At 43.6% G+C, this 21,166-nt stretch overlaps 1 protein-coding gene, 1 long non-coding RNA gene and 1 other non-coding gene across 20 annotated transcripts in view; all 3 read right to left on the bottom strand.

The window, feature by feature from the left end:
• SSH2 (slingshot protein phosphatase 2) overlaps positions 1 to 21,166 on the bottom strand; it is a 306,298-nt gene that overhangs the window by 7,752 nt on the left and 277,380 nt on the right. For all 18 annotated transcript variants that reach the window (XR_013406258.1, XM_015118966.3, XM_077970690.1 and 15 more), the window contains 3 exons: positions 18,787 to 18,933; positions 13,852 to 14,052; positions 1,459 to 2,293 (listed from right to left, as the gene is read on the bottom strand). Coding sequence is in view for 17 of the 18 variants with exons in the window: in XM_015118966.3 (XP_014974452.3) it covers positions 1,459 to 2,293; positions 13,852 to 14,052; positions 18,787 to 18,933 (1,183 nt within the window). In the remaining variant the exon portion in view is untranslated. The remainder of the gene's footprint in view (positions 1 to 1,458; positions 2,294 to 13,851; positions 14,053 to 18,786; positions 18,934 to 21,166) is intronic.
• On the bottom strand, positions 6,604 to 6,711 carry LOC114673243 (U6 spliceosomal RNA). Its single transcript, XR_003723972.1, has one exon. It is a non-coding gene; the product is annotated as a U6 spliceosomal RNA (small nuclear RNA).
• On the bottom strand, positions 15,249 to 17,308 carry LOC144335413 (uncharacterized). The gene is made up of 2 exons (XR_013406267.1): positions 17,016 to 17,308; positions 15,249 to 15,723 (listed from the first exon to the last, which is right to left on the bottom strand). It is a non-coding gene; the product is annotated as an uncharacterized LOC144335413 (long non-coding RNA).

Raw genomic sequence — 21,166 nt, forward strand, 5'->3', positions numbered from 1 at the left:
GCTATAAATTCCCAGATGGATTTAGAACAAGGCCAAAGAATACTGACCAATGCAAAATCAAGTCCTACTGTAAAAAAACAAAACAAAACAAAACAAAACAAAAAACAGAAGAATCTCAAAATCTGGGAATAGCCCTTGGATACCTCTTAAAGTAGTATCATTATGAGTATCAATCTAGTTAACATTTTTATAAGGCTTCAAAGTATATTTCCTTGGAACTGTTCTGGTCTTTCTCCTTCAAAAGAGAGTCATAGTTAGTATAATCTAACAGGGTCAGTAATGCCTTTGGGGGAAATGTGCCATGACATCAGGCAGAGGCAAACTTGCCAAGACTGGGAGAGAAGCCACAGTGGGCCCTGTATGTGCATGGGCCATGGAAGGAGTGCTCATATGACCAGGGACTGTGGAGAAGGCTATTTCTGTCAGTGCTGCTATAGTCACTGGTCCAAAGGAGAGCACAAGCAGTCTGCCTTCTCAGTAGAAAGGAAACAGAGGCACAGCTTTGGGGGTGGTGAAAAGACAGAAGCAGAGGCAAGAATCACAGTGGGGTAGTTAAGGAGAGAGAACAAATCGTTAATGGACAAAGTGGTAAATATAAGCAGACAGACATCAGGAGATGCAAAGAATCTATGACTAGCTCCACTAAAATCATTAAGTGAAGTTTGGTATGTTAGAGTAAATCTGTCACAGTTTATTCCCCAACTACTATATTGTATTAAGTATTTAAGATGTCAGAAGTATCAAAATATGAATAACTTGTGAGTCTTAGAATAAGTGTGAGTCTTAGAATTGATGTGATATAGTGATTCTTTCCCTGGTTTGAGATGGCTTGTAAGAGTATCCTAAAATCCACAAAGAATTTTAGGATTCTGTCTGCTGGCAAATTCATTTCCTTTTGATTCTCTTTTTTTTTTTTTTTGAGATGAAGGCTCACTCTGTTGCCAGGCTGGAGTGCAGTGGCGCGATCTCGGCTTACTGCAACCTCTGCCTCCCGGGTTCAAGCGATTCTCCTGCCTCAGCCTCCCAAGTAGCTGGGACTACAGGCACACGCCACCACACCCAGCTAATTTTTGTATTTTTAGCAGAGATGGGGTTTCACCATGTTGGTCAGGATGGTCTCAATCTCCTGACCTTGTGATCCGCCTGCCTTGGCCTCCCAAAGTGCTGGGATTACAGGTGTGAGCCACCGTGCCCGGCCATCTTTGGGCTTCTCATTGTTCAGCCAGGACACTTGTTTTTGGTTCACTCCTTCCTCTGTCATCCCCTCTTAGAAGTGCTTCCAATGACACCAGAAACGTAAATTCCTAAAAGGCAAATTCTTTAAAAAATATTTAAACCCTAAGTTTTCAAGGAAAATCTCAGGCAGATTCTCCATCAAAAATAAACATAACAGAATCCCAAATACTTTACCTTTGAAGAGAACTTCATTAGGTGGAAAACTACAAAGACAATTTTTACCTTTGACTGTTCCTCATCCATTGAAGATTCTTCTGATGCATGGGGAGTATTACTCAAAGAGCTGCTTCTCTGGTCATCAGTTGTCACTTTGGAAGGGGCTACTTCTACCACTGACAGTCGACAGCTCTCACTCCTTCCTCCACCCAGTTCCTCCATCCTTGAATGGGAAAAAGATCGTGACCGGGTTTCTTGGGAGAGCTCCACAAACTTCTCTAGGGCACTAAAAAAGTCAATGCGATCTGTACTGAAATCTGAGATTTCAGTCTGGCAACTGGGTTGGGGGCTTGGTGACTCAGGATCAGGGGACATGGGGAGGTCTTTCAGTCGAGATGTCAATTCTTCCATAGGCAGTAGGTGGACATTCATGTCTGCTTTCAGTGCGTCTGTCTCCAAATCTTCCACTGTTAAGTCTGGAAACTTGTTGGCCATTTCTGGGACATGTCCAGGCTGAATTAAGGCTTTGGATGCATGGCAGTTGTCAAGAGGAAATTTTGATTCATTCAGACAACACCCTGATGAGCATCCATTGATGTCATTTAAGTTTAATTCATCCTCAATCTGTCCAGCATGAAATTCCGTAGAAGTAAACTCCAAGCAGATCATTCTTTCTTTGGTACATAGGCCTTTCTGATTTGCATCTTGTGGGACCACATGTTCCACAAAGACAGGAGGTATGGGTGGGTGACTCTCCATGGTCTTCACCTCAGCAATCTGGTCTGCTGAGGTGGTGATCTCCTTCTTGTTGAGTTCTAGCCCAGGTTTGCAGATGGGTTCGTGGTGGTCTGAGAGGTCACTATCTGAATGAGATCTCCATAGTTTGTTATGCCGCTGTTTGCTGTGGAGGACATACACAGGAAATATCTTAATCTGGTTTGTAAAGATAATCAGCACCCTCCCAGGAAAACACCCCCAGATAAATCTTAACTTGTAAAAATGCTTTGTTATTGCTCAGTGGACTAGGCAATTAACGTTTGAAAAGACACTCAATTTAATAGCAAAAAACAAAGCAAAACAACAACAAATGAGTGTGAGATTTTTTTTACCTATCAGTCTGACAGGAATTAAAATGGTTGGTAATAGCCAGTGTTGATGATGGTATGGCTAAACAAGCCCTCTCATACACTGGTAGGAGTGTGAATTCAAAATTTTTGTTTTTTGTTTTTTTTTCAGACAGAGTCTCTCTTTGTTGCCTATGCTGCAGTGCAGTGGCATAATCTCAGCTCACTGCAACCTCTGCCTCCCAGGTTCAAGCAATTCTCCCACCTCAGCCTCCCGAGTAGCTGGGTTACAAGAACATGCCACCACGCCTGGCTAATTTTTGTATCTTTAGTAGAGACGGGGTTTTGCCATGTTGACCAGGCTGGTCTTGAACTTCTGACCTCAAGTGATCTGCCCACATTGGCCCCCCACCACACCCAGCTGAACTGTAGATTTTAAGACTGAAATCTGGCAATAGCTCTCCAAATTTAACATTTTCACCAACATTTCTTCCTTAATAAATTTTTCTTGGAGGAATGCTATTACAAGTGCATATAGATATCCATATGGCCAGGTGAGGTGGCTCACACCAGTAATCCCAGCACTTTTTAGGAGGCCGAGGCGGGTGCATTGCTTGAGCCCAGGAGTTTGAGACCAGCCTGGGCAACATGGTAAAACTCCATCTCTACAAAAATATAAAAAACTATCCAGGTGTGGTGGCATATGACTGTAGTCTTAGCTACTCAGGGGGCTGAGGCGGGAGGATTGCTTGAGCCCAGGAGGGTGAGGCTGCAGTGAGCTGAGATTGCGCCACTGCACTCAGCCTGGGTGACTGAGCAAGACCTTGTCTCAAAAAAAAAAAAAAAATAGGCCGGGCGTGGTGGCTCACGCCTGTAATCCCAGCACTTTGGGAGGCCGAGGCGGGCGGATCACAAGGTCAGGAGATCGAGACCACGGTGAAACCCCGTCTCTACTAAAAATACAAAAAATTAGCCAGGCGCGGTTGTGGGCGCCTGTAGTCCCAGCTACTCGGGAGGCTGAGGCAGGAGAACGGCGTGAACCCGGGAGGCGGAGCTTGTAGTGAGCCGAGATCGTGCCACTGCACTCCAGCCTGGGCGACAGAGCGAGACTCCGTCTCAAAAAAAAAAAAAAAAAAAAAAAAAGAAAAGATATATAAAGATATTTACTGGCTGGCTGCCGTGGCTCATGCCTGCAATCCCAGCACTTTGGTAGGCTGAGGCGGGCGGATCGCTTGAGGTCAGGAGTTCGAGACCAGCCTGGCCAACATGGTGAAACCCCCGTCGCTACTAAAAATACAAAGATTAGCTGGGCGTGGTAGCGGGTACCTGTAATCCCAGCTACTCGGGAGGCTGAGACAGCAGAATTCCTTTAACCTGGGAGGCAGAGGTTGCAGTGGGCCGAGATTGCACCAATGCACTCTAGCCTGGGCACCAGAGCGAAACTCCATCTCAAATAAACAAACAGACAAACAAAAAAAGATATTTACTATGACACTATTTGTGATACTAAAAGATGAGACACCAAACAACAACAACAAAAAAGGATTTACATTATAATCCATACAACTATATGCTGTGAAGCTGTTTAAAAACTGTCAGGTCTACAGAAGTCTTCTGTGATAAGAAAAAAAAAAAAATTAAAAGGGAAAAAAGACCTGTCAGGTATTTTAGTGGAATGATAAACAAGGTATACTATTAAGTAAAAAAGAACCTCAAACACATTTGAAATTAGTGTCTATATTAGAATAATATACTCTTAAATAATATACACTCTTAAATAATATACACTCTTAAACAGTTCCCAAAATCCCAGCCAAAAAGAGAAAGGTGGCCCTGTGGATGGTCAGGTTCATCTGCCCAGGAAACAGGTCACTAAGTGTGGTCCTTGGGGGTGTGGTCTCCATGACTTACAAGCTGATGAGGAGTTACCAAACCGCAGGGTGGAATGGGAAACTCAGCCCAAAACAACTTGCCCTGGGCTCTGGGCCATGCCTGGGCTCTGCCGAGTCATGCTCAGGCGCCTGCACTAATGTGACCCCCTGTTTGTTCTCAACTCTGCACCTGCTCTCAGCTCCCTCTGCCTGTCTGCTGCTTGGGTGGGGCTCTCTCTGACTCATGCCTGCACAGCAGAGGGCTGCTTTCCTGGGAAGGAGTAGGTCAATCTTTTTATGAAGACAAGCTGTAATCAATCAGCTGGGTATAAGATGGGGTTTTCACCCTTCCCAAGCTGCATAAGCTCCAGCCACCCCTAGGAGGAGACAACATAACACGTATCTCAAACAAGTGAGTGGCTATGGGAAGGGGAAAGCTGTTTGGATAGGTGGGGCCTAAGTTGTACATTATGACCAACTGAGGCCAGTGGTTTCCTCAGTTTCTTCTCCTATATGCGGCATCCTTGTTTCCTGAAATAAATATGACTCTATTCTCCAATTTCTATCCCTCACCTATCATGAGGATGTTCAAACCTGCACCAGCTTCTCTCACCCACCACAGTAGGACAATGCCTGGGATGCAAATGCCTGGGGAGACCTCTCAAGGGGTGGCTGTTCTCACTCTTCTAATAATAGAACAGGCAAATGAGAAGTTTCATGATCCCAAGAACCCTCCAAAGTATGTTTGTGTGTGTGTGTGTGTTGTTTTTGTTTTTTTGAGATGGAGTCTTGCTCCATCACCCAGGCTGGAGTGCAGTGCCGTGATCTTGGCTCACTGCAAGCTCCGCCTCCCGGGTTCACGTCATTCTCCTGCCTCAGCCTCCCAAGTAGCTAGGACTACAGGCGCCCACCATCACGCCCGGCTAATTTTTTGTATTTTTAGTAGAGATGGGGTTTCACTGTGTTAGCCAGGATGGTTTCCATCTCCTGACCTCGTGATCTGCCCGCCTCGGCCTCCCAAAGTGCTGGGATTACAGGTGTGAGCCACTGCGCCTGGCCCCTCCAAAGCATGTTTTTAAAATTGCCTGCAGATTGCTAATCAGTCAGGAGAGAATGAGAGACTGAAGTTATGCTAATAGGAAGCAACAGTGCATGTTTCAGAGGAAGTCTGACATTGCAGCTGTGTAACCAGCATGGATTTCCTTCTCTTCCTTCGGGAGATAATCATTAGAAAATACTGGGTTGGGGCTCTGGAATTAAACTGACACTTGTAAAAGAGAGAGTGAAAAAAAAGCCAATCTAAAGATAGGTCTGATGCTGCTGCCTTGTTTTCATTTTTGCAACAGGACCTGGAGGGAGAATGGCAAGCAGCTGATTCATCTCCGTTGCCTGTGAAACGCTGCTACTCCACGTGTAGCTTCTCACTCAGGGGACCCCTCCTCACTCCTCCCCACTCAGGCGTAACCTCTATTCTGAATTTTGTGCTTATCATTCCCTTTTTTTTCTTTATAGTGTCTACATGGTTTGTTGTTAATACTGCTTTGTTTTGCATTCTTGAACTTTATATAAACGGTATCCCACTGTATGTATTCTTCCTCAATGGATTTTTTTAAAAAGATTCATCACTGTGTATAAAGGTAATCCACAGAGTGTAATGAGTATGCCACAACTTATTTCCCTTCTGTTGGTTCAAGCAATTATCCTGCTTCAGCCTCCAGAGTAGTTGGAATTATAGGCATGCGCCACCATGCCTGGCTAATTTTTGTATTTTTAGTAGACACGGGGTATCACCATGTTGGACCAGGCTGGTCTCAAACTCCTGACCTCAAGTGATCTGCCTACCTCGGCCTCCCAAAGTGTTGGCATTACAGGCATGAGCCACCACGCCTGGACTCATCATGTTTTAGTTGGTTACACCAAACTGTTTTCCAATGAAGCTTTGTCCTGAGACAGTTTATTCTAACATTTCATCACTGGTAGGAATAGATGTAATATATTAAGATCATATCTATTATCTTAAACTGTTAAATTTTAAACTCAGTCGACTCCCCACCTCCCACCCCCTTCCAGGCAGGCAGCAAATAAACAGCTTGCCAAAAAGGAACTTCAGAGTTGGTCTATATCCTGGATGATATAACCAAGTCTCAGATCCTTTTCCCCCTTGAGTGGCCTGTGACCTGAATGTGGATTCATATAAAGACAGAGACATACATAAGGTGATTAGGTCATTCTGGGAAAGAATTGGCCTTTTACCTAGGTTAACGTACAAGAGGAAATTTTATCTTTATTTTTACATATTTTTAAGTTGTCAGCCTTGTGCAGGGGCCATGCCAATCTTCTCTGTATAGTTCCAATTTTAGTATTTGTGCTGCCCAAGTGAGCACAAGAAGAAGGAAATTTAAATGACAGATGCATAAGGTGTCCCATCATCTTGCTTCCACTTTCATATTGTTACATGTTTGGTGAAACATCAACTCTGAGAAAGTTATATAAAGGAAAAGGCTGCTAAAAATGGAGTACTTGCGCCTGTAATGTGGCTACTCAGGAGGCTAAAGCATGATGATCACTTTGATCACTTGAGCCTAGGAGTTGAGTGAGACTAGCCCGGACAATATAGACATTGTCTCTTTAAAAAAAAAAAAAAAAAAAAAAAAGAGGGCCAGGAGTTATAGTAAAATTAGGCTGTCTATAGTTACTTTTTAGGGTGTTAGGCAGCCTGTATAAAGGAAGAGAAAAAGCATTATCTGAATATTTTTTTGTGTGTGATGTGCATCACCCAAGATGCTTTAAGATTATTTAACTGGAAAGCTAGTAAGAAAATCCTTTTAAATCTCAATTGCTGTTGGCTGACCAGGAGTCCACGTCTTTCCTTCTCAAGTTGCCTGCTGCCAGCTGACCAATGTGTACCAGCTAACTAGACCTCAATGTCTCCACCAGCAAAGTCAGGGTAAAAGACAACCCTGCCTCCTCTGGCCCTTGTGACGGGGCACTCAAAAGAATCAAAACTGACATTTCTGAGGAAACGTGGCACACACTCTCCCTGGTCACCACCCAGTTTTTCTTCCTCGCCCCCTATACACTGAAACCTAATACCACAGACACACGGTCCAGCTTGCAAATGGTCTGCTTGAAATCTAAACCTGTCTAATGGAACATAAATCTGCCAGATACCTGCAGGATCAGAGTGCAAAATAACAAACAGGGCTGCTAGCAGTTTAATGCAGTTTCAAAACACAGGCACACACACAGACACACCCCACCTCCCTCCTCTTGTTTTGCTCCCATCCCCCATCTATAAAAACAGAAAAAATAAAATCAGATATGAATACTATAAGGTTTATGATACCCTTCTTTTTAAATCTAATGGGAAATATTAAACATTAGCCTTCTCCAGGCTCTTAATGATATACTGGAGGTACAAAAAGTCCCTTGTATTTCAGAGGGGCTTGGCCCATACCCTCATACTCTGATTAAGACTGTTACAAATTCATAAATCAGTACAGGAGCCTGGTGTCACTTTGAACACTTCTCTTCTACTAAGGTCAAAGCACTAAGTGAATGCCCTCAAACAGAGAGCTGCCACCTCAAATTAAACACCCAGGGCCACCCTGGCTAACCATGGAGCTAGAGAATGCTAGGATCAGGGCTCTGCCTCTTCGAGAAAACCACCACAGGCCTCTTGGGATAAAATATAATATGCAAGATCTAAACACTTGGACAGGAAATGGACTTTTTCTACAAACAATGGGTGAGATTTTTCTATGGATTTTCCTCTCCTGCTTACCTAAATGGCAAGGCTTGATAGAGCTTCATACAGTCACAGGAGTCTGGGGATTTTTTTCTTTGCTCTTCTAAGCAGGCAGATCTGGAGTGGCACTTTAGTGCTGGGCAAGTCTGCTGGGCCTATTCACTTGCCAGTTAGCCTACAAGTGCCATGGTTTCCTAATAACACATCATAGATTGCAGACCCTAACAGCTATATATCCAACAGCCATTTTTCTTACTGTCAGAGCCTGATTTGATTTGGGTGTTCACTATCCCATGGGTTCAGGAAATGTGGCACTTCCCTAGATCCAGAGGATAAATATGAATATGCTGGTTTTTTTTTTGTTTTTTTGTTTTTTTTGAGATGGAGTCTCACTTTGTCGCCCAGGCTGGAATGCAGTGGCGTGATCTTGGCTCACTGTAAACTCTGTCTCCCGGCTTCATGCCATTTTCCTGCTTCAGCCTCCCGATTGGCTGGGATTACAGGAGGCCCCCACCATGCCTAGCTAATTTTTGTATTTTTAGTAGAGACGGGGTTTCCCCATGTTGGCCAGGATGGTCTTGATCTCCTGACCTCGTGATCTGCCCGCCTTGGCCTCCCAAAGTGTTAAGATTACAGGCATGAGCCACTGCTCCTGGCCTTTTTTTTTTTTTTTTTTTTTTAAAGACAGAGTTTTGCTCTTTTGCCCAGGCTGGAGTAAAGTGGCATGATCTCGGCTCACTGCAACCTTTGCACCTTGGGTTCAATGATTCCCCTGCCTCAGCCTTCTGAGAAGCTGGGATTTGTAGGTGCCCACCACCACACCTGGTTAATTTTTGTAGTTTTAGTAGAGATGGAGTTTAGCCATGTTGGCCAGACTGGTCTCGAACTCCGGACCTCAAGTGATCCACTCGCCTCGATCTCCCAAAGTGCTAGGATTATAGGCATGAGTCACTGTGCCCAGCTGCGAATATGTTTTATCCAGTCCTGGAAATTCTGTTTTCTTGGCCATATGACCCAGTCCTGGCCAATGGGTGGGGAGCTTTTGGGGAAGGTCTTCCTATCTAGTTTAAATGCCCCTTTTTTTCAGCCAGATGCTGTACAATTTACAGATGCCTAGCGATGTGGCAGACATCTGGCAATCATCAGATAACCTCAAGGACCAAGCTGTTAACAAAGGAAGGTGGAACCGAAAGCTGTAGAACACCAGAGTCCATGATTACATTACCACTGAGCCATTACAGACAGTACTTCTGTGTTTTTTAAAGGAGATAAGTGGTACAACTTATAAACTACCTGTAGCTGGGTGTTGGGCTAGATATCTTTTATTTGCCCCTGCAGGGTCCATTCTTCAGCTTTTCCACCCTGTTTGCTGCTGCGGAGACTGATCTACAGACCACAACAACAGGTACCCTAGTTTTCTGACTTCCAGAGGGTTTGGCTAATGGGGAGTTCTGGAAGGAGACTGGAGGAAAGAGAGTGAGGGCAAGGTATTTACTCCTCTAGCTCCCTCAGCACGGGGCTGCCTCGGGCTAGCTGTGTCTCTCTGACAGAAAGTTATTGCTTGCCTCTGAAAGTGCCTTTCTCTAACAAGAGTCTCTTTCCAGGTTCTAGGAACTGCTTCCTCTCTTTTTGGGTCTAGGAGCTGCTTCCAAACAGCCCTGCTGATACAAGACCCTTGATTCCACTACAATGCCACGCTTGTAAATAGTCCCTTTATAAAACCCTCCTCAACAGCCGGGCGCGATGGCTCACGCCTGTAATCCCAGCACTTTGGGAGGCCGAGGCAGGCAGATCACGAGGTCAAGAGATCGAGACCATTCTGGCCAACATGGTGAAACCCCGTCTGTACTAAAAATACAAAAATTAGCTGGGAGTGGTGGCACATGCCTGCAGTCCCAGCTACTCGGGAGGCTGAGGCAGGAGAATCCCTTGAATCTGGAAGGCGGAGGTTGTAGTGAGCTGAGATCATGCCACTGTACTCCAGCCTGGTGACAGAGTGAGACTTTGCCTTGACAGACAGACAGATGGATAGACAGACAGACAGACAGACAGACAGACAGACAGATAGATAGATAGATAGATAGATAGATAAAAAACCCTCCTCAAATAATCCTAATCTGAGTCTGCTGTTTCTTGCTGAAATCCTGATTGAGGTATTTGATTACTTGCAGCCAAAAGCAGCCTAAGTCACATCCCTACCACTAGATAGTACTTAAAATCCAGAAAACACCACAATATAGGAAATTCTAGGAACATTTTCCATTCCCGTTTTGAATGGAATATGTCTGGGGGTGGCAGGATGCAGTGAGAAATGCCATGGAAGTGGGAATAAATGGCACATACATGTGTCTTCTGGGTAGCCTTGGAGGAATATGAGAATCATATCTGAATAACTCTCAACAATACACAATAAACATTCATACACATTTTTATTCACAGTAACGCTCTGAGATGGATCTCTTGATTTTCATTTTATAGATAGGGTCAGGTAAGGATGAAAAATGTGAAGTAACTTCTCAGGGTTGCAGCAAGAGGGTGAACCAGGAATGGAAACCAGATCTACTGACTCAAATTCTGTGCTTTTCTCTCCCCAGGGCTTGTCCCTCCCACTCCATGAATCAAGCCTAGGAAGCTGAGATGGAGCAAAAAAAGGAAGGGAAAGGGGAAAAAAAAGGTGATTTTGGGTTTATACTGCCCTTCTTATCCTCATCTAAGATTTTTCTGAAATTCCTTCAACAACTAAGGAAAACCACACACACTAAAAAAACCCAACCCAACAGCTTGCAGTAGCCTGGGATTCCAGAATAAATACCAAAATTGGCAGGACACATAGTATCCTTCCTCTCAGTGGGTCACGTGAGGACACTGTCCAACATCTGTCATGTGCGTCTGGGAATATATATTTATTTCTTGCTAAATGCTCAGATGCCTCTTTCTTGTGCCAAAAAGAACTGCTACATCCTACCTTCTGATCTAATCTAAAAATGCCATCAAAATCTGGCCCCAAAGACCTACAAATTCTTTTAAACACAGGATGCTTCAGTATCCTCCCAGCCTCCTAAGAGAATGGTTCAGATAAACTCATGCCAAATGTTGAGTAAATGGGAGGGGTTTTTTAGTGGAAACCATAATGCTATGCTGTGGCCACATTTTCACAATACTTCGGGGGTGGGAGGGTGATCCCTCCGCCTGAATAGGCTGGAAGGCTATGTAACATTTTGTTCAGGGGAAACACAGTCCAGATTCAAGAGTCAAGACCAAATCATAAGACTTACTGGAGTCAAACACTGGCACCAGCCCCAACTGCTTCTCGACAGCTGTGCCTTCACCCTAACAAAACCACCTAGAACATACCTACATGGAAAAAACAAAGCAGAATCTAGAAATCCACAGAATTTCAGCATGTAGCATCTCAGGAAGCTGATCCTTAAATCATTTAATATCTGATGCTTATTCCCAAGAGCTGCTGAAGGTGGCTTTAACCACCAAAAGGATAATAATGTAGTGCAATTAATTACTCATTTTATAACCAATTACCAAATTATTATTGAAAATGGCTGGTTCTTACCGATACAGGAAGACATTCAAGACCTAGTACTGAGTGGAGAGGTAGACTACAGAACAGTTTTCGTGGAGAAAATAGCCACCAAAATATGTGACAGAGTAAAACCTTGAGAAACAGGTAATGTCAACTGCTGTCTATGTGTATTGAGCTCATAAATTATTTTTTCCTTTTGCAATTTTCTGCATTTTTGAAAAGCATATATACAATTGGATTTATTTATTTATTATTATTATTATTATTTGAGACAGAGTCTCACTTTGTCGCCTAGGCTGGAGTGTGGTGGCATGATCTCAGCTCACTGCAACCTCCATCTCCTGGGTTTAAGCGATTCTCCTGCCTTAGCCTCCTGAGTAGCTGGGACTACAGGTGCCCATCACCATACCTGGCTAATTTTTGTAGTTTTAATAGAGATGGGGTTTCACCATATTGGCCAGGCTGGTCTTGAACTCCTGACCTTGTAATCTGCCCGCCTCAGCCTCCCAAAGTGCTGGGATTAAAGGTTTGAGCCACCGTGCCCGGCAAAAAGATTTTTTTTTTTTTTGTGAGAGGGAGTCTCGCTCTGTCACCCAGGCTGGAGTGCAGTGGCTGAATCTCAGCTCACTGCAAGCTCCGCCTCCCGGGTTTACGCCATTCTTTTGCCTCAGCCTCCTGAGTAGCTGGGACTACAGGCACCCGCCACCTCACCCAGCTAGTTTTTTTTGTATTTTTTAGTAGAGATGGGGTTTCACCGTGTTAGCCAGGATGGTCTCGATCTCCTGACCTCATGATCTGCCCATCTCGGACTCCCAAAGTGCTGGGATGAGCCATTGCGCCCGGCCAGGATTTTTTAAATAAGAAAGAATTGTGTCTAGGAAGTGCTTTTATACCCAACGGGGTCATATACATCCCTATTCTGCTGATTTGTCACAAGATCAAAATTACTAGAGAAGGCTCAGTGAAACCAAGCACTGAGGTAAACAAAATACCCAAATTAGCAGATGGTGCTTATTTCTTTTTAAAGAGTGGGCCAAAGGTTGCAGTGAGCTGAGACTATGCCACTGCACTCCAGCCCAGGTGACAGAGTGAGACCCTGTCTCAAAAAACATAAAAAATACAAACAAAATATGAATGAATGGGCCAAAAAATTTCCAAGAATTTCAGCTAAGCCTTGCATTACCTTGGGAGTCATTGGTATCCTTTTTTTTTTTTAACAAGGCAGCTGAATCTAGTCTTATAAGATGTTGAAAAGTGGTATTAATATTTAGTATTTCCATCCTTTAGTTTAATTATATCAACCTGAAAGATTAAATGCTTAATCTTCCATACCAGTCTATTTGTTTTCTTTAAAAAAATTTTTTGGTACTGCTCCTTATGGGGAAGGGCTATCCCACTGGCAGTGTGTCCAGGGAAATCTTTCTTTTTCTTTCTTTTTTTTTTTTTTGAGATGTTGTTTCCCTCTGTTACCCAGGCTGGAGTGCAGTGGTACGATCTCAGCTCACTGCAACCTCCACCCACGGGTTCAAGCGATTCTTCTGCCTCAGCCTTCCAAGTAGCTGGGATTACAGGCACCCACCATCATGCCCGGCTAATTTTTGTATTTTAAGTAGAGACGGGGTTTCATCATGTTCGCCAGATTGGTCTCGAACTCCTGACCTCAAATGATCTGCTTGCCTTGGCCTCCCAAAGTGCTGGGATTACAGGCATGAGCCACTGTGCCCGGCCAGCCCATGCAAATCTTAAATGCTTACACTTATTTTTTGAAAACTGGATTGAGGCCGGGCGTGGTGGCTCAAGCCTGTAATCCCAGGACTTTGGGAGGCTGAGACAGGCAGATGACGAGGTCAGGAGATCAAGACCATCCTGGCTAACACAGCGAAACCCCGTCTCTACTAAAAAAATACAAAAAACTAGCTGGGCGAGGTGGCGGGCGCCTGTAGTCCCAGCTACTCGGGAGGCAGGAGAATGGTGTAAACCCAGGAGGCGGAGCTTGCAGTGAGCTGAGATCCGGCCACTGCACTCCAGCCTGGGCAACAGAGCCAGACTCTGCCTCAAAAAAAGAAAAAAAAAAAGAAAAAAAAAAAAAGGAAAACTGGATTGATAGAGAAATAAGTCTTTTTTGAAAAAATATCACATCCAAATCAGCTTGAGAAGCAGCTACCGAGAAGGACACTTCATCTTGCTTTAGGGAACTTAAAAGGAGGGAGAATCGGAGAAAGTCACTTAAGGACTCACCTTGCCAGCAAGATCCCCTGATACTCTTCCAGTTGTCTCATGAAGCTGGGGTTGGGCTTGGTCACTGTTCGTCTTTCTTTCACGTAGTCATAGGCTCGGTCCAGATTCCAGCCATATTCCTTCATTGCATAGGCAATCACGGTGGAGGCTGAGCGACTAACCCCCATTTTGCAGTGCACAAGGCATTTAGATCCATGTTTCCTTGTTTGGGGGATTAAGGTAAAGAACAGAGGAAAACACAGTAGTGGGGATATTTTAAAAGTTGGGTTCTACATTTTTCCAAGTATCCTTTTCTTGCCCTTCCATTTTCTTGCTATGCAATCTCTCTACTTTGGTGCACTTGTATACATTTATAATCAAATGTGTAGGTAGGGTAGGGTAGGCAGCTCTAATGTATTCTTAAGCAATATTCAATGTTAATATTATGCTTTTTAAATCTATTCAGCAAACATTTACCAGGCATTTACAATATGTGTAAGGCAATGTGCAAAGTGCTGGGATGCAAAGGTAAGTAACATAGCTTTTATCCTAAAGGGTAGGATTCAGTGGGAGAAACATACAATTAAAATGCAATATGGGGCTAGGTCTGGTGGTTCATACCTGTAATCCCAGCACTTTGGGAGGCTGAGGCAGGTGGATCACTTGAGGTTGGGGGTTCGAGACCAGCCTGGCCAACATGGTGAAACCCCGTCTCTATTAAAAATACAAAACTTAGCTGCACAGGCTGAGCATGGCGGCTCATGCCTGCAATCCCAGCACTTTGGGAGGCTGAGGCCAGTGGATCACGAGGTCAGTAGTTCAAGACCAACCTGACCAAGATGGTGAAACCCTGTCTCTACTAAAAACACAAAAAAATTAGCCAGGCATGGTGGCCTGTGCCTGTAATCCCAGCTACTCGGGAGGCCAAGGCAGGAGAATTGCTTAAACCCGGGAGGCGGAGGTTGCAGTGAGCTGAGATGGCACCACTGCACTCTAGCTTGGGCAACAGAGCAAGACTCCATCTTGAAAAAAAAGAAAAAAATCAATACGGTAAGTGCAATGACAATTGGTCACAGGGTGTAGAGGGAGCATTTAAAATTTAGACTGGAGCCCATTTTGTGTGTGGTGGAGGCCAGTTCCCTCATAGCCCCAGGGGCATGTTTCATGGCTGACACTCTCCCGAATTACAGGTGTGACAGTGACTGAACTAATTTATTCAAATGTTATGAATTGTTTCCAGTTTAAGTTCCAGTAAGGGTTCTGTCCTTAGAAGAAAGTAGAAACCAGACGAAACTAACCCTCCTCTCTACTCAGATGTAGCCCTAAATATTACTTTTCACAACCCTGCAACCCGGGTCCTGTCTAGGTGGCTCTACCACCGAGGAGTTGGATGGGGGCATATGGTGTGCCACATGGCTTTCTCAGTGATGAGGGGGAATGAAGGAAAACCGTGGGGTTTTTTTCTCTTTTATATTAGGTGGAAGAAAGAGAAAACAAAGTTACCTAAAGCTATACTAACAAACAAAACCCCTATGTCAACATACTGGAGCTTATAATGGAATATGAACATGATTCAGTATGCTAATTATGCTAATAACACACTGTCTGGCACATACTTTCAAATACTAAATATTTGCTATACATATAAAAAAACCTGTGAATCTGCAGATTAGATCTTCTAAGTGCTTAAAGTAGGAACAACATTAAAAAATCTGGAAATAAGAACTGTTATTCTTATCCCTAGTATACATGGGCTCTGGAATCTTTCCCCAGTGACTATTCTAATAAACTAAAAATGTACATGTCAGCATAACAAGGGAAATCTATTCATCCGTTCACTCACTACTATGATGGTAGAAAAGCTTCCTTTCGGCCGGGCACAGTGGCTCAAGCCTGTAATCCCAGCACTTTGGGAGGCCGAGACGGGCGGATCACGAGGTCAGGAGATCGAGACCATCCTGGCTAACACAGTGAAACCCCGTCTCTACTAAAAAAATACAAAAAACTAGCCGGGCGAGGTGACGGGCGCCTGTAGTCCCAGCTACTCGGGAGGCTGAGGCAGGAGAATGGCGTAAACCCGGGAGGCGGAGCTTGCAGTGAGCTGAAATCCGGCCACTGCACTCCTGCCTGGGGGACAGAGTGAGACTCCGTCTCAAAAAAAAAAAAAAAAAAAAAAAGGAAAGGCTTGTTTTCAGAAGTTTATAATCCTGCTTCTGGAGAAAGAGACATATGAAATACTTCAGTATAAATGCAAGGAGGTATGAGGTTGAGTGCCAAAATAAGTGAGCCGGATAAGCTACAGGAATGCAGAGAATGGGCTGTAATAATTGAAAGTCTCAAAGGGAAGGTAAGATTAACCTCCCACTTGTGAATTAGGTACAAAATTTGGGTGTCCTAACATTAGTCGGGGTGTGTGTCTCTGTGTGTAGTTTAGCCCAAATGAATAGTAATTATCTCTTTTACTTATGGCACCCTAGGGTTTTCATTTAGACTACAGTTAGGAAGCCAAGGTGGTATGTTAGAAGGAAGTTTAGACATGTGCTCTATATTTTCCCATCAAGCTCTAATAACTTTAATGTATCAAGTTTCAGGTCTATGCCTGTAGGCATGAAAGGTGCTCAAACTTGGACAACCGTAAGTAAAATTCAATTATGAAATTCACTTCCATGAAGACATCTCTTTGACATATTTTCTTTTTTTTTCTTTTTTTTTTTTTTTGAGACGGAGTCTCGCTTTGTGGTCCAGGCTGGAGTGCAGTGGCCGGATCTCAGCTCACTGCAAGCTCCGCCTCCCGGGTTTACACCATTCTCCTGCCTCAGCCTCCCGAGTAGCTGGGATTACAGGCGCCCGCCACCTCGCCGGGCTAGTTTTTTGTATTTTTTAGTAGAGACGGGGTTTCACCGTGTTAGCCAGGATGGTCTCGATCTCCTGACCTCGTGATCCGCCTGTCTCGGCCTCCCAAAGTGCTGGGATTACAGGCTTGAGCCACCGCGCCCGGCCTCTTTGACATATTTTCAACTGGGCTTTTTTGGTGTTTGGCTTCTAACTCTTGTAATGAAGGATCTGAAGTCAGGTATCCCCTAACCCAATTCCACCTTTCAGTGCCCCCACCCATGCTGGACTGTCCAGATTAACGCTGGTATCATATTAAGAATCAGGATCCTGGGCTGGGTGCAGTGGCTCACAGCTGTAATCTCAGCAGTTTGGGAGGCTGAAGCAGGCGGATCACCTGAGCTCAGCAGTTTGAGACCAGCCTGACCAACATGGCGAAACCCATAAAATCAGCTGGGCATGGTAGCACGTGCCTATAATCCCCAGCTACTCGGGAGGCTGAGGCAGGAGAATTGCTTGAACCCGGGAGGTGGAGGCTGCAGTAAGCCAAGATTGCACAACTGTACTCTAGCCTGGGCGACAGAGCAAGACACTGGCTCAAAAAAAAAAAAAAAAAGAAAGAAAAGAAAAAAAAAAGAAAAAAAAATCAGCGTCCTGATTAGGATGAGACATAGGAGCATTTAAAGAGATACTCTTAGGTGCTGATTTAGGCCTGCAAAAGCCTGAGTGTGAGTGCCCCCAGTTGTGCCCTGGGTACCCCATACAGCTCTCCCTAATCCTAAGTAAAATTAGCCTTGCTTTTCATTGGGACTGGGGCCTAGCCTTCTTGTACCTTTTCCTTATAGAACTAGACTATTCCAGTACCCTTGGATTCTGAAAAGACACAGTATTTTTTTTTCCCCCTAAACCCAGGCTCAAGTGCCATGGTGCGACCACAGCTCACTGCAACCTCAACCTCATGGGCTCAAGCGATCCTCCCTCCTCCCTGAGCCTTCCAAGAAGGTGGGATCACAGACATGCACCACTGTGCCCGGCTAATTAAAAACAAATTTTTTTTTATAGAGATAGGAGTCTTGCTCAGGCTGGTCTTGAACTCCTGGGCTCGAGTGATCCTCCTGCCTCAGCAAGATCTTTGTTCAAGTCCTATCTTCACCACTTATTTGACCTCTCTGAATGTCGACAAGAGCTACCCCCTGAATCTTAGAAAATACATGAAAGAACAGTAAGCATACCATGAATGGTATTATTACTGGGAATAATTTATTAATAGAATGCAAAAATACAAAGTACTCTTTTAGGTACTTGCTAGAGACTAAAGGAATAGGCTCAAAACTAGAGTATGAGGGTTTAGGGAAACTAAGAGGAAGAACTTCCTGACCATGAAGGTACTTAAGAGAAGTGTGAAATTATTTTTGAAGGAGTTTAAATACAAAAGCACTTCTCATCTGCCAGGGATGGTTTGAACATAGTCCTACCTGAAGGGAGATGTGGCAAACAAGCTCGTTTATGGTTCTCTCTAGCAAAGGAATAAACAGGATTGGCAAGAAAATCCCCAAGGACTTAAAAAAAAAAAGCAGTGTTGACATTAATACCAAACACTGAGTTAATACAAATACTTTCACTAAAAGAGCCAATTAATTTAAGGAAGACATCAACAGAAGGGCCATGGAAAATTTCATCATTTCAAGTATCATAAAAATAGAGTAAGAGAGTAGGAAAAGATTTCCAAAGTTTGTCTCCTTGTCTTTAGCGGGGAGGACCAGTATTCTATCTAACTGGAATAATTTCTACAATATAACTTTTAAATCTCCCCACTGGCAACTTAAGGGTTTCATTCAGAATTTCTTCCTTCTCTCATTTCTGTAAAAAAATGCTGCAGTCTAAGTCTATTTTCTTTAATTCTGTGCTCAATGGAAATAGCCAACATGAGGTTACCTTCTCCTAGGGGTTTATTTAACGTAAGTCACTAGTCTTTTGCCTAGGATTAAAAAGGTTTCAGTCTCCTCCTTTCTTTAGTTCCTTTTTCCTGAGTACCATCAGTAAGTTGTCTATAGCCCTCACAACCCAGCCATGCATGGGGCAAGAGGAACAGAGGTCACAACATTGTGCAGGACTATTACTCACTTTGCTTTAGAGATGAATTTGTAAGTGTCGTTCCAGTAAGCCAGGAGATCCGTTGCCTCTTCATCATATACCCGAATGTTATGATACTCAAAGACTCCTGGGAAGAAGTTATCTATCTCTCGAGTGACATTCAAGATATACCGTACCCTGCAAGGAAACCAAGGGAGAATATGTGCTCTACTGCTCAGGCTAAATCCAATTCCCAGCAATGTTTTCTCTTACTTAAAACTTGTTTATTCCATAGGCTGAAATTAAATACAAAAATAATGAAGACAGCTAAAGAACTAAGAGGTTATATTTATATATTACAGAAATTATACAACAGGGTTCCTGGGCATACCTGGGCACCAGGGAATTATTAAGCAAAAGGTTATCCACCATGTTCAACATCTAAATTCCATTTTCAGTTTATGTAGTTGCACAATCTCATCTTTGATAGTATTCTGAAAATATGCCTCATATTTTACTCCAAAGAATCAACTTGAGGCCATAATCAGACACTTTGTTACTAAAATTATCAGCAATACAATTTATTCACTGAAAGTCATCTGTATAAAATCAGACTACTGACATGTACTCCAAGGAAAAAAACAGAGAATGAATAACGACTTCTTCCTATTTTTCTAAACGCCAGATTGTTAGGCTTTGTGCAATTACTCTCTCTTTGTGCAATTACGTGAAAGGCAAATGTGGAGAGAACTGGAAGAAGAAAAGCTGGACTTAAAACTCCCTTAAACTCATCTGACTGCATTACTGGCTGCTATGGCATTGATGTATCTGAAGATTCTTCCACACTAAGATGCTTGCAGAAGAGAATTTCTCTATCAAAACAGTCTTCTATTATCTTTCTCACTGTACAATCTCAATAAATGCTTGAGTTTCATTTACCAAATGTTATCTTTTCTTAATGCTCTCTGTTTAGACATAGCTGGATGTCTAAGTTTACTCCAACAAGACAACATGGACTCACTCATTTCTCTCTGAGACATTGCTTCCTTCTCAGCACAAATATGAAGTTCTATAAACCCAAACTCTGAAATCAATGAAATGAATACAGAAAAAGAAAGCAGCCATAGCTAACCAAATCTGTGGTTAAGGTCAAGTGGCCAAAAATTTTCTCAGACACGAACTGAATCTGTTTTAACTTGGCATCAAAGCCCATTACTACAAAATTAAAAAAAAAATTTAATTTAAAAAGTGAGCTTGGCCAGGCGCAGTGGCTCACGCCTGTAACCAGCACTTTGGGAGGCCAAGGTGGGCGGATCACCAGAGGTGAGGAGTTTGAGACCAGCCCAGTCAAGATGGTGAAACCCCGTCTCTACTAAAACTACAAAATTAGCTGGGCATGGTGGCACATGTCTGTAATTCCAGCTACTTGGGAGGCTGAGGCAGAAGAATTACTTGAACCCAGGAGGCAGAGGTTGCAGTGAGCCGAGATTGCGCCATTGCACTCCAGTCTGGGCAATGAAACTCAGTCTCAAAAACAAACAAAAAAAAGGTGCAATTGCTATGGAAAACAGTACAGCAGTTTCCCCAAGGGTAAACACAAAATTACCACAGGACTCAGCAATTCCTTTCCAAAGAATAAATCCAAGAGAAATAAGCCTACCCGAAAACTTGTACACAAATGGTCACAGCAGCATTATTCAAAACAGCCAAAGAGTGGCTCTTAGTTAGTTGATGAACATTAGTGATTTCTAGGAATTGCTGGGGCAGGGGTAAGAAGAAAAATGGAGGTGACTCTTGAAGGGTACAGACTTTCTGAGTTGGAAAAATGTTCTAAATGGATTGTGGTGATGGTTGCACAGCTCTGTGAATATACTAAAAACCAACAAATTATACATTTAAAATGGGTGAATCATATGGTATGTAAATTATATTTCAATAAAACTGTTAGAAAAAAAGGCAACACTCCAGCCTGGGTGACAGCAAAAAAGGAAAAAGAAAAAAAGGCAGGCAACACACTTTCCTTATTTTATTTTATTATTTATTTTCCCCAAGATGGAGTCTTGCTCTGTCGCCCAGACCTGGAGTGCAATGGCATGATCTCAGCTCTCTGCAACCTCCGCCTCCCTGGTTCAAGCAATTCTCTTGCCTCAGCCTCCTGAGTAGCTGGGATTACAGGTGTGTGCCACCACTTCCAGCTAATTTTTGTAGTTTTAGTAGAGATGGCGTTTCACTGTGTTGGCCAGGCTGGTCTCAAACTCCTGACCTTGTGGTCTGCCTGCCTCGGCCTCCCAAAGTGCTGGGATTACAGGCGTGAGCCACCTTGCCTGGCCTCCTTTTATTTAAAATAAAAACGAACAATCTCCCACCTCTAATCCCATACCTCATAATGAATTATGGCACTATCTTTCTAGAGGCAGGACACAGCTTCCCA

This window comes from Macaca mulatta, chromosome 16 (genome assembly GCF_049350105.2).
Source record: "Macaca mulatta isolate MMU2019108-1 chromosome 16, T2T-MMU8v2.0, whole genome shotgun sequence".
Lineage (NCBI taxonomy): Eukaryota > Metazoa > Chordata > Mammalia > Primates > Cercopithecidae > Macaca > Macaca mulatta.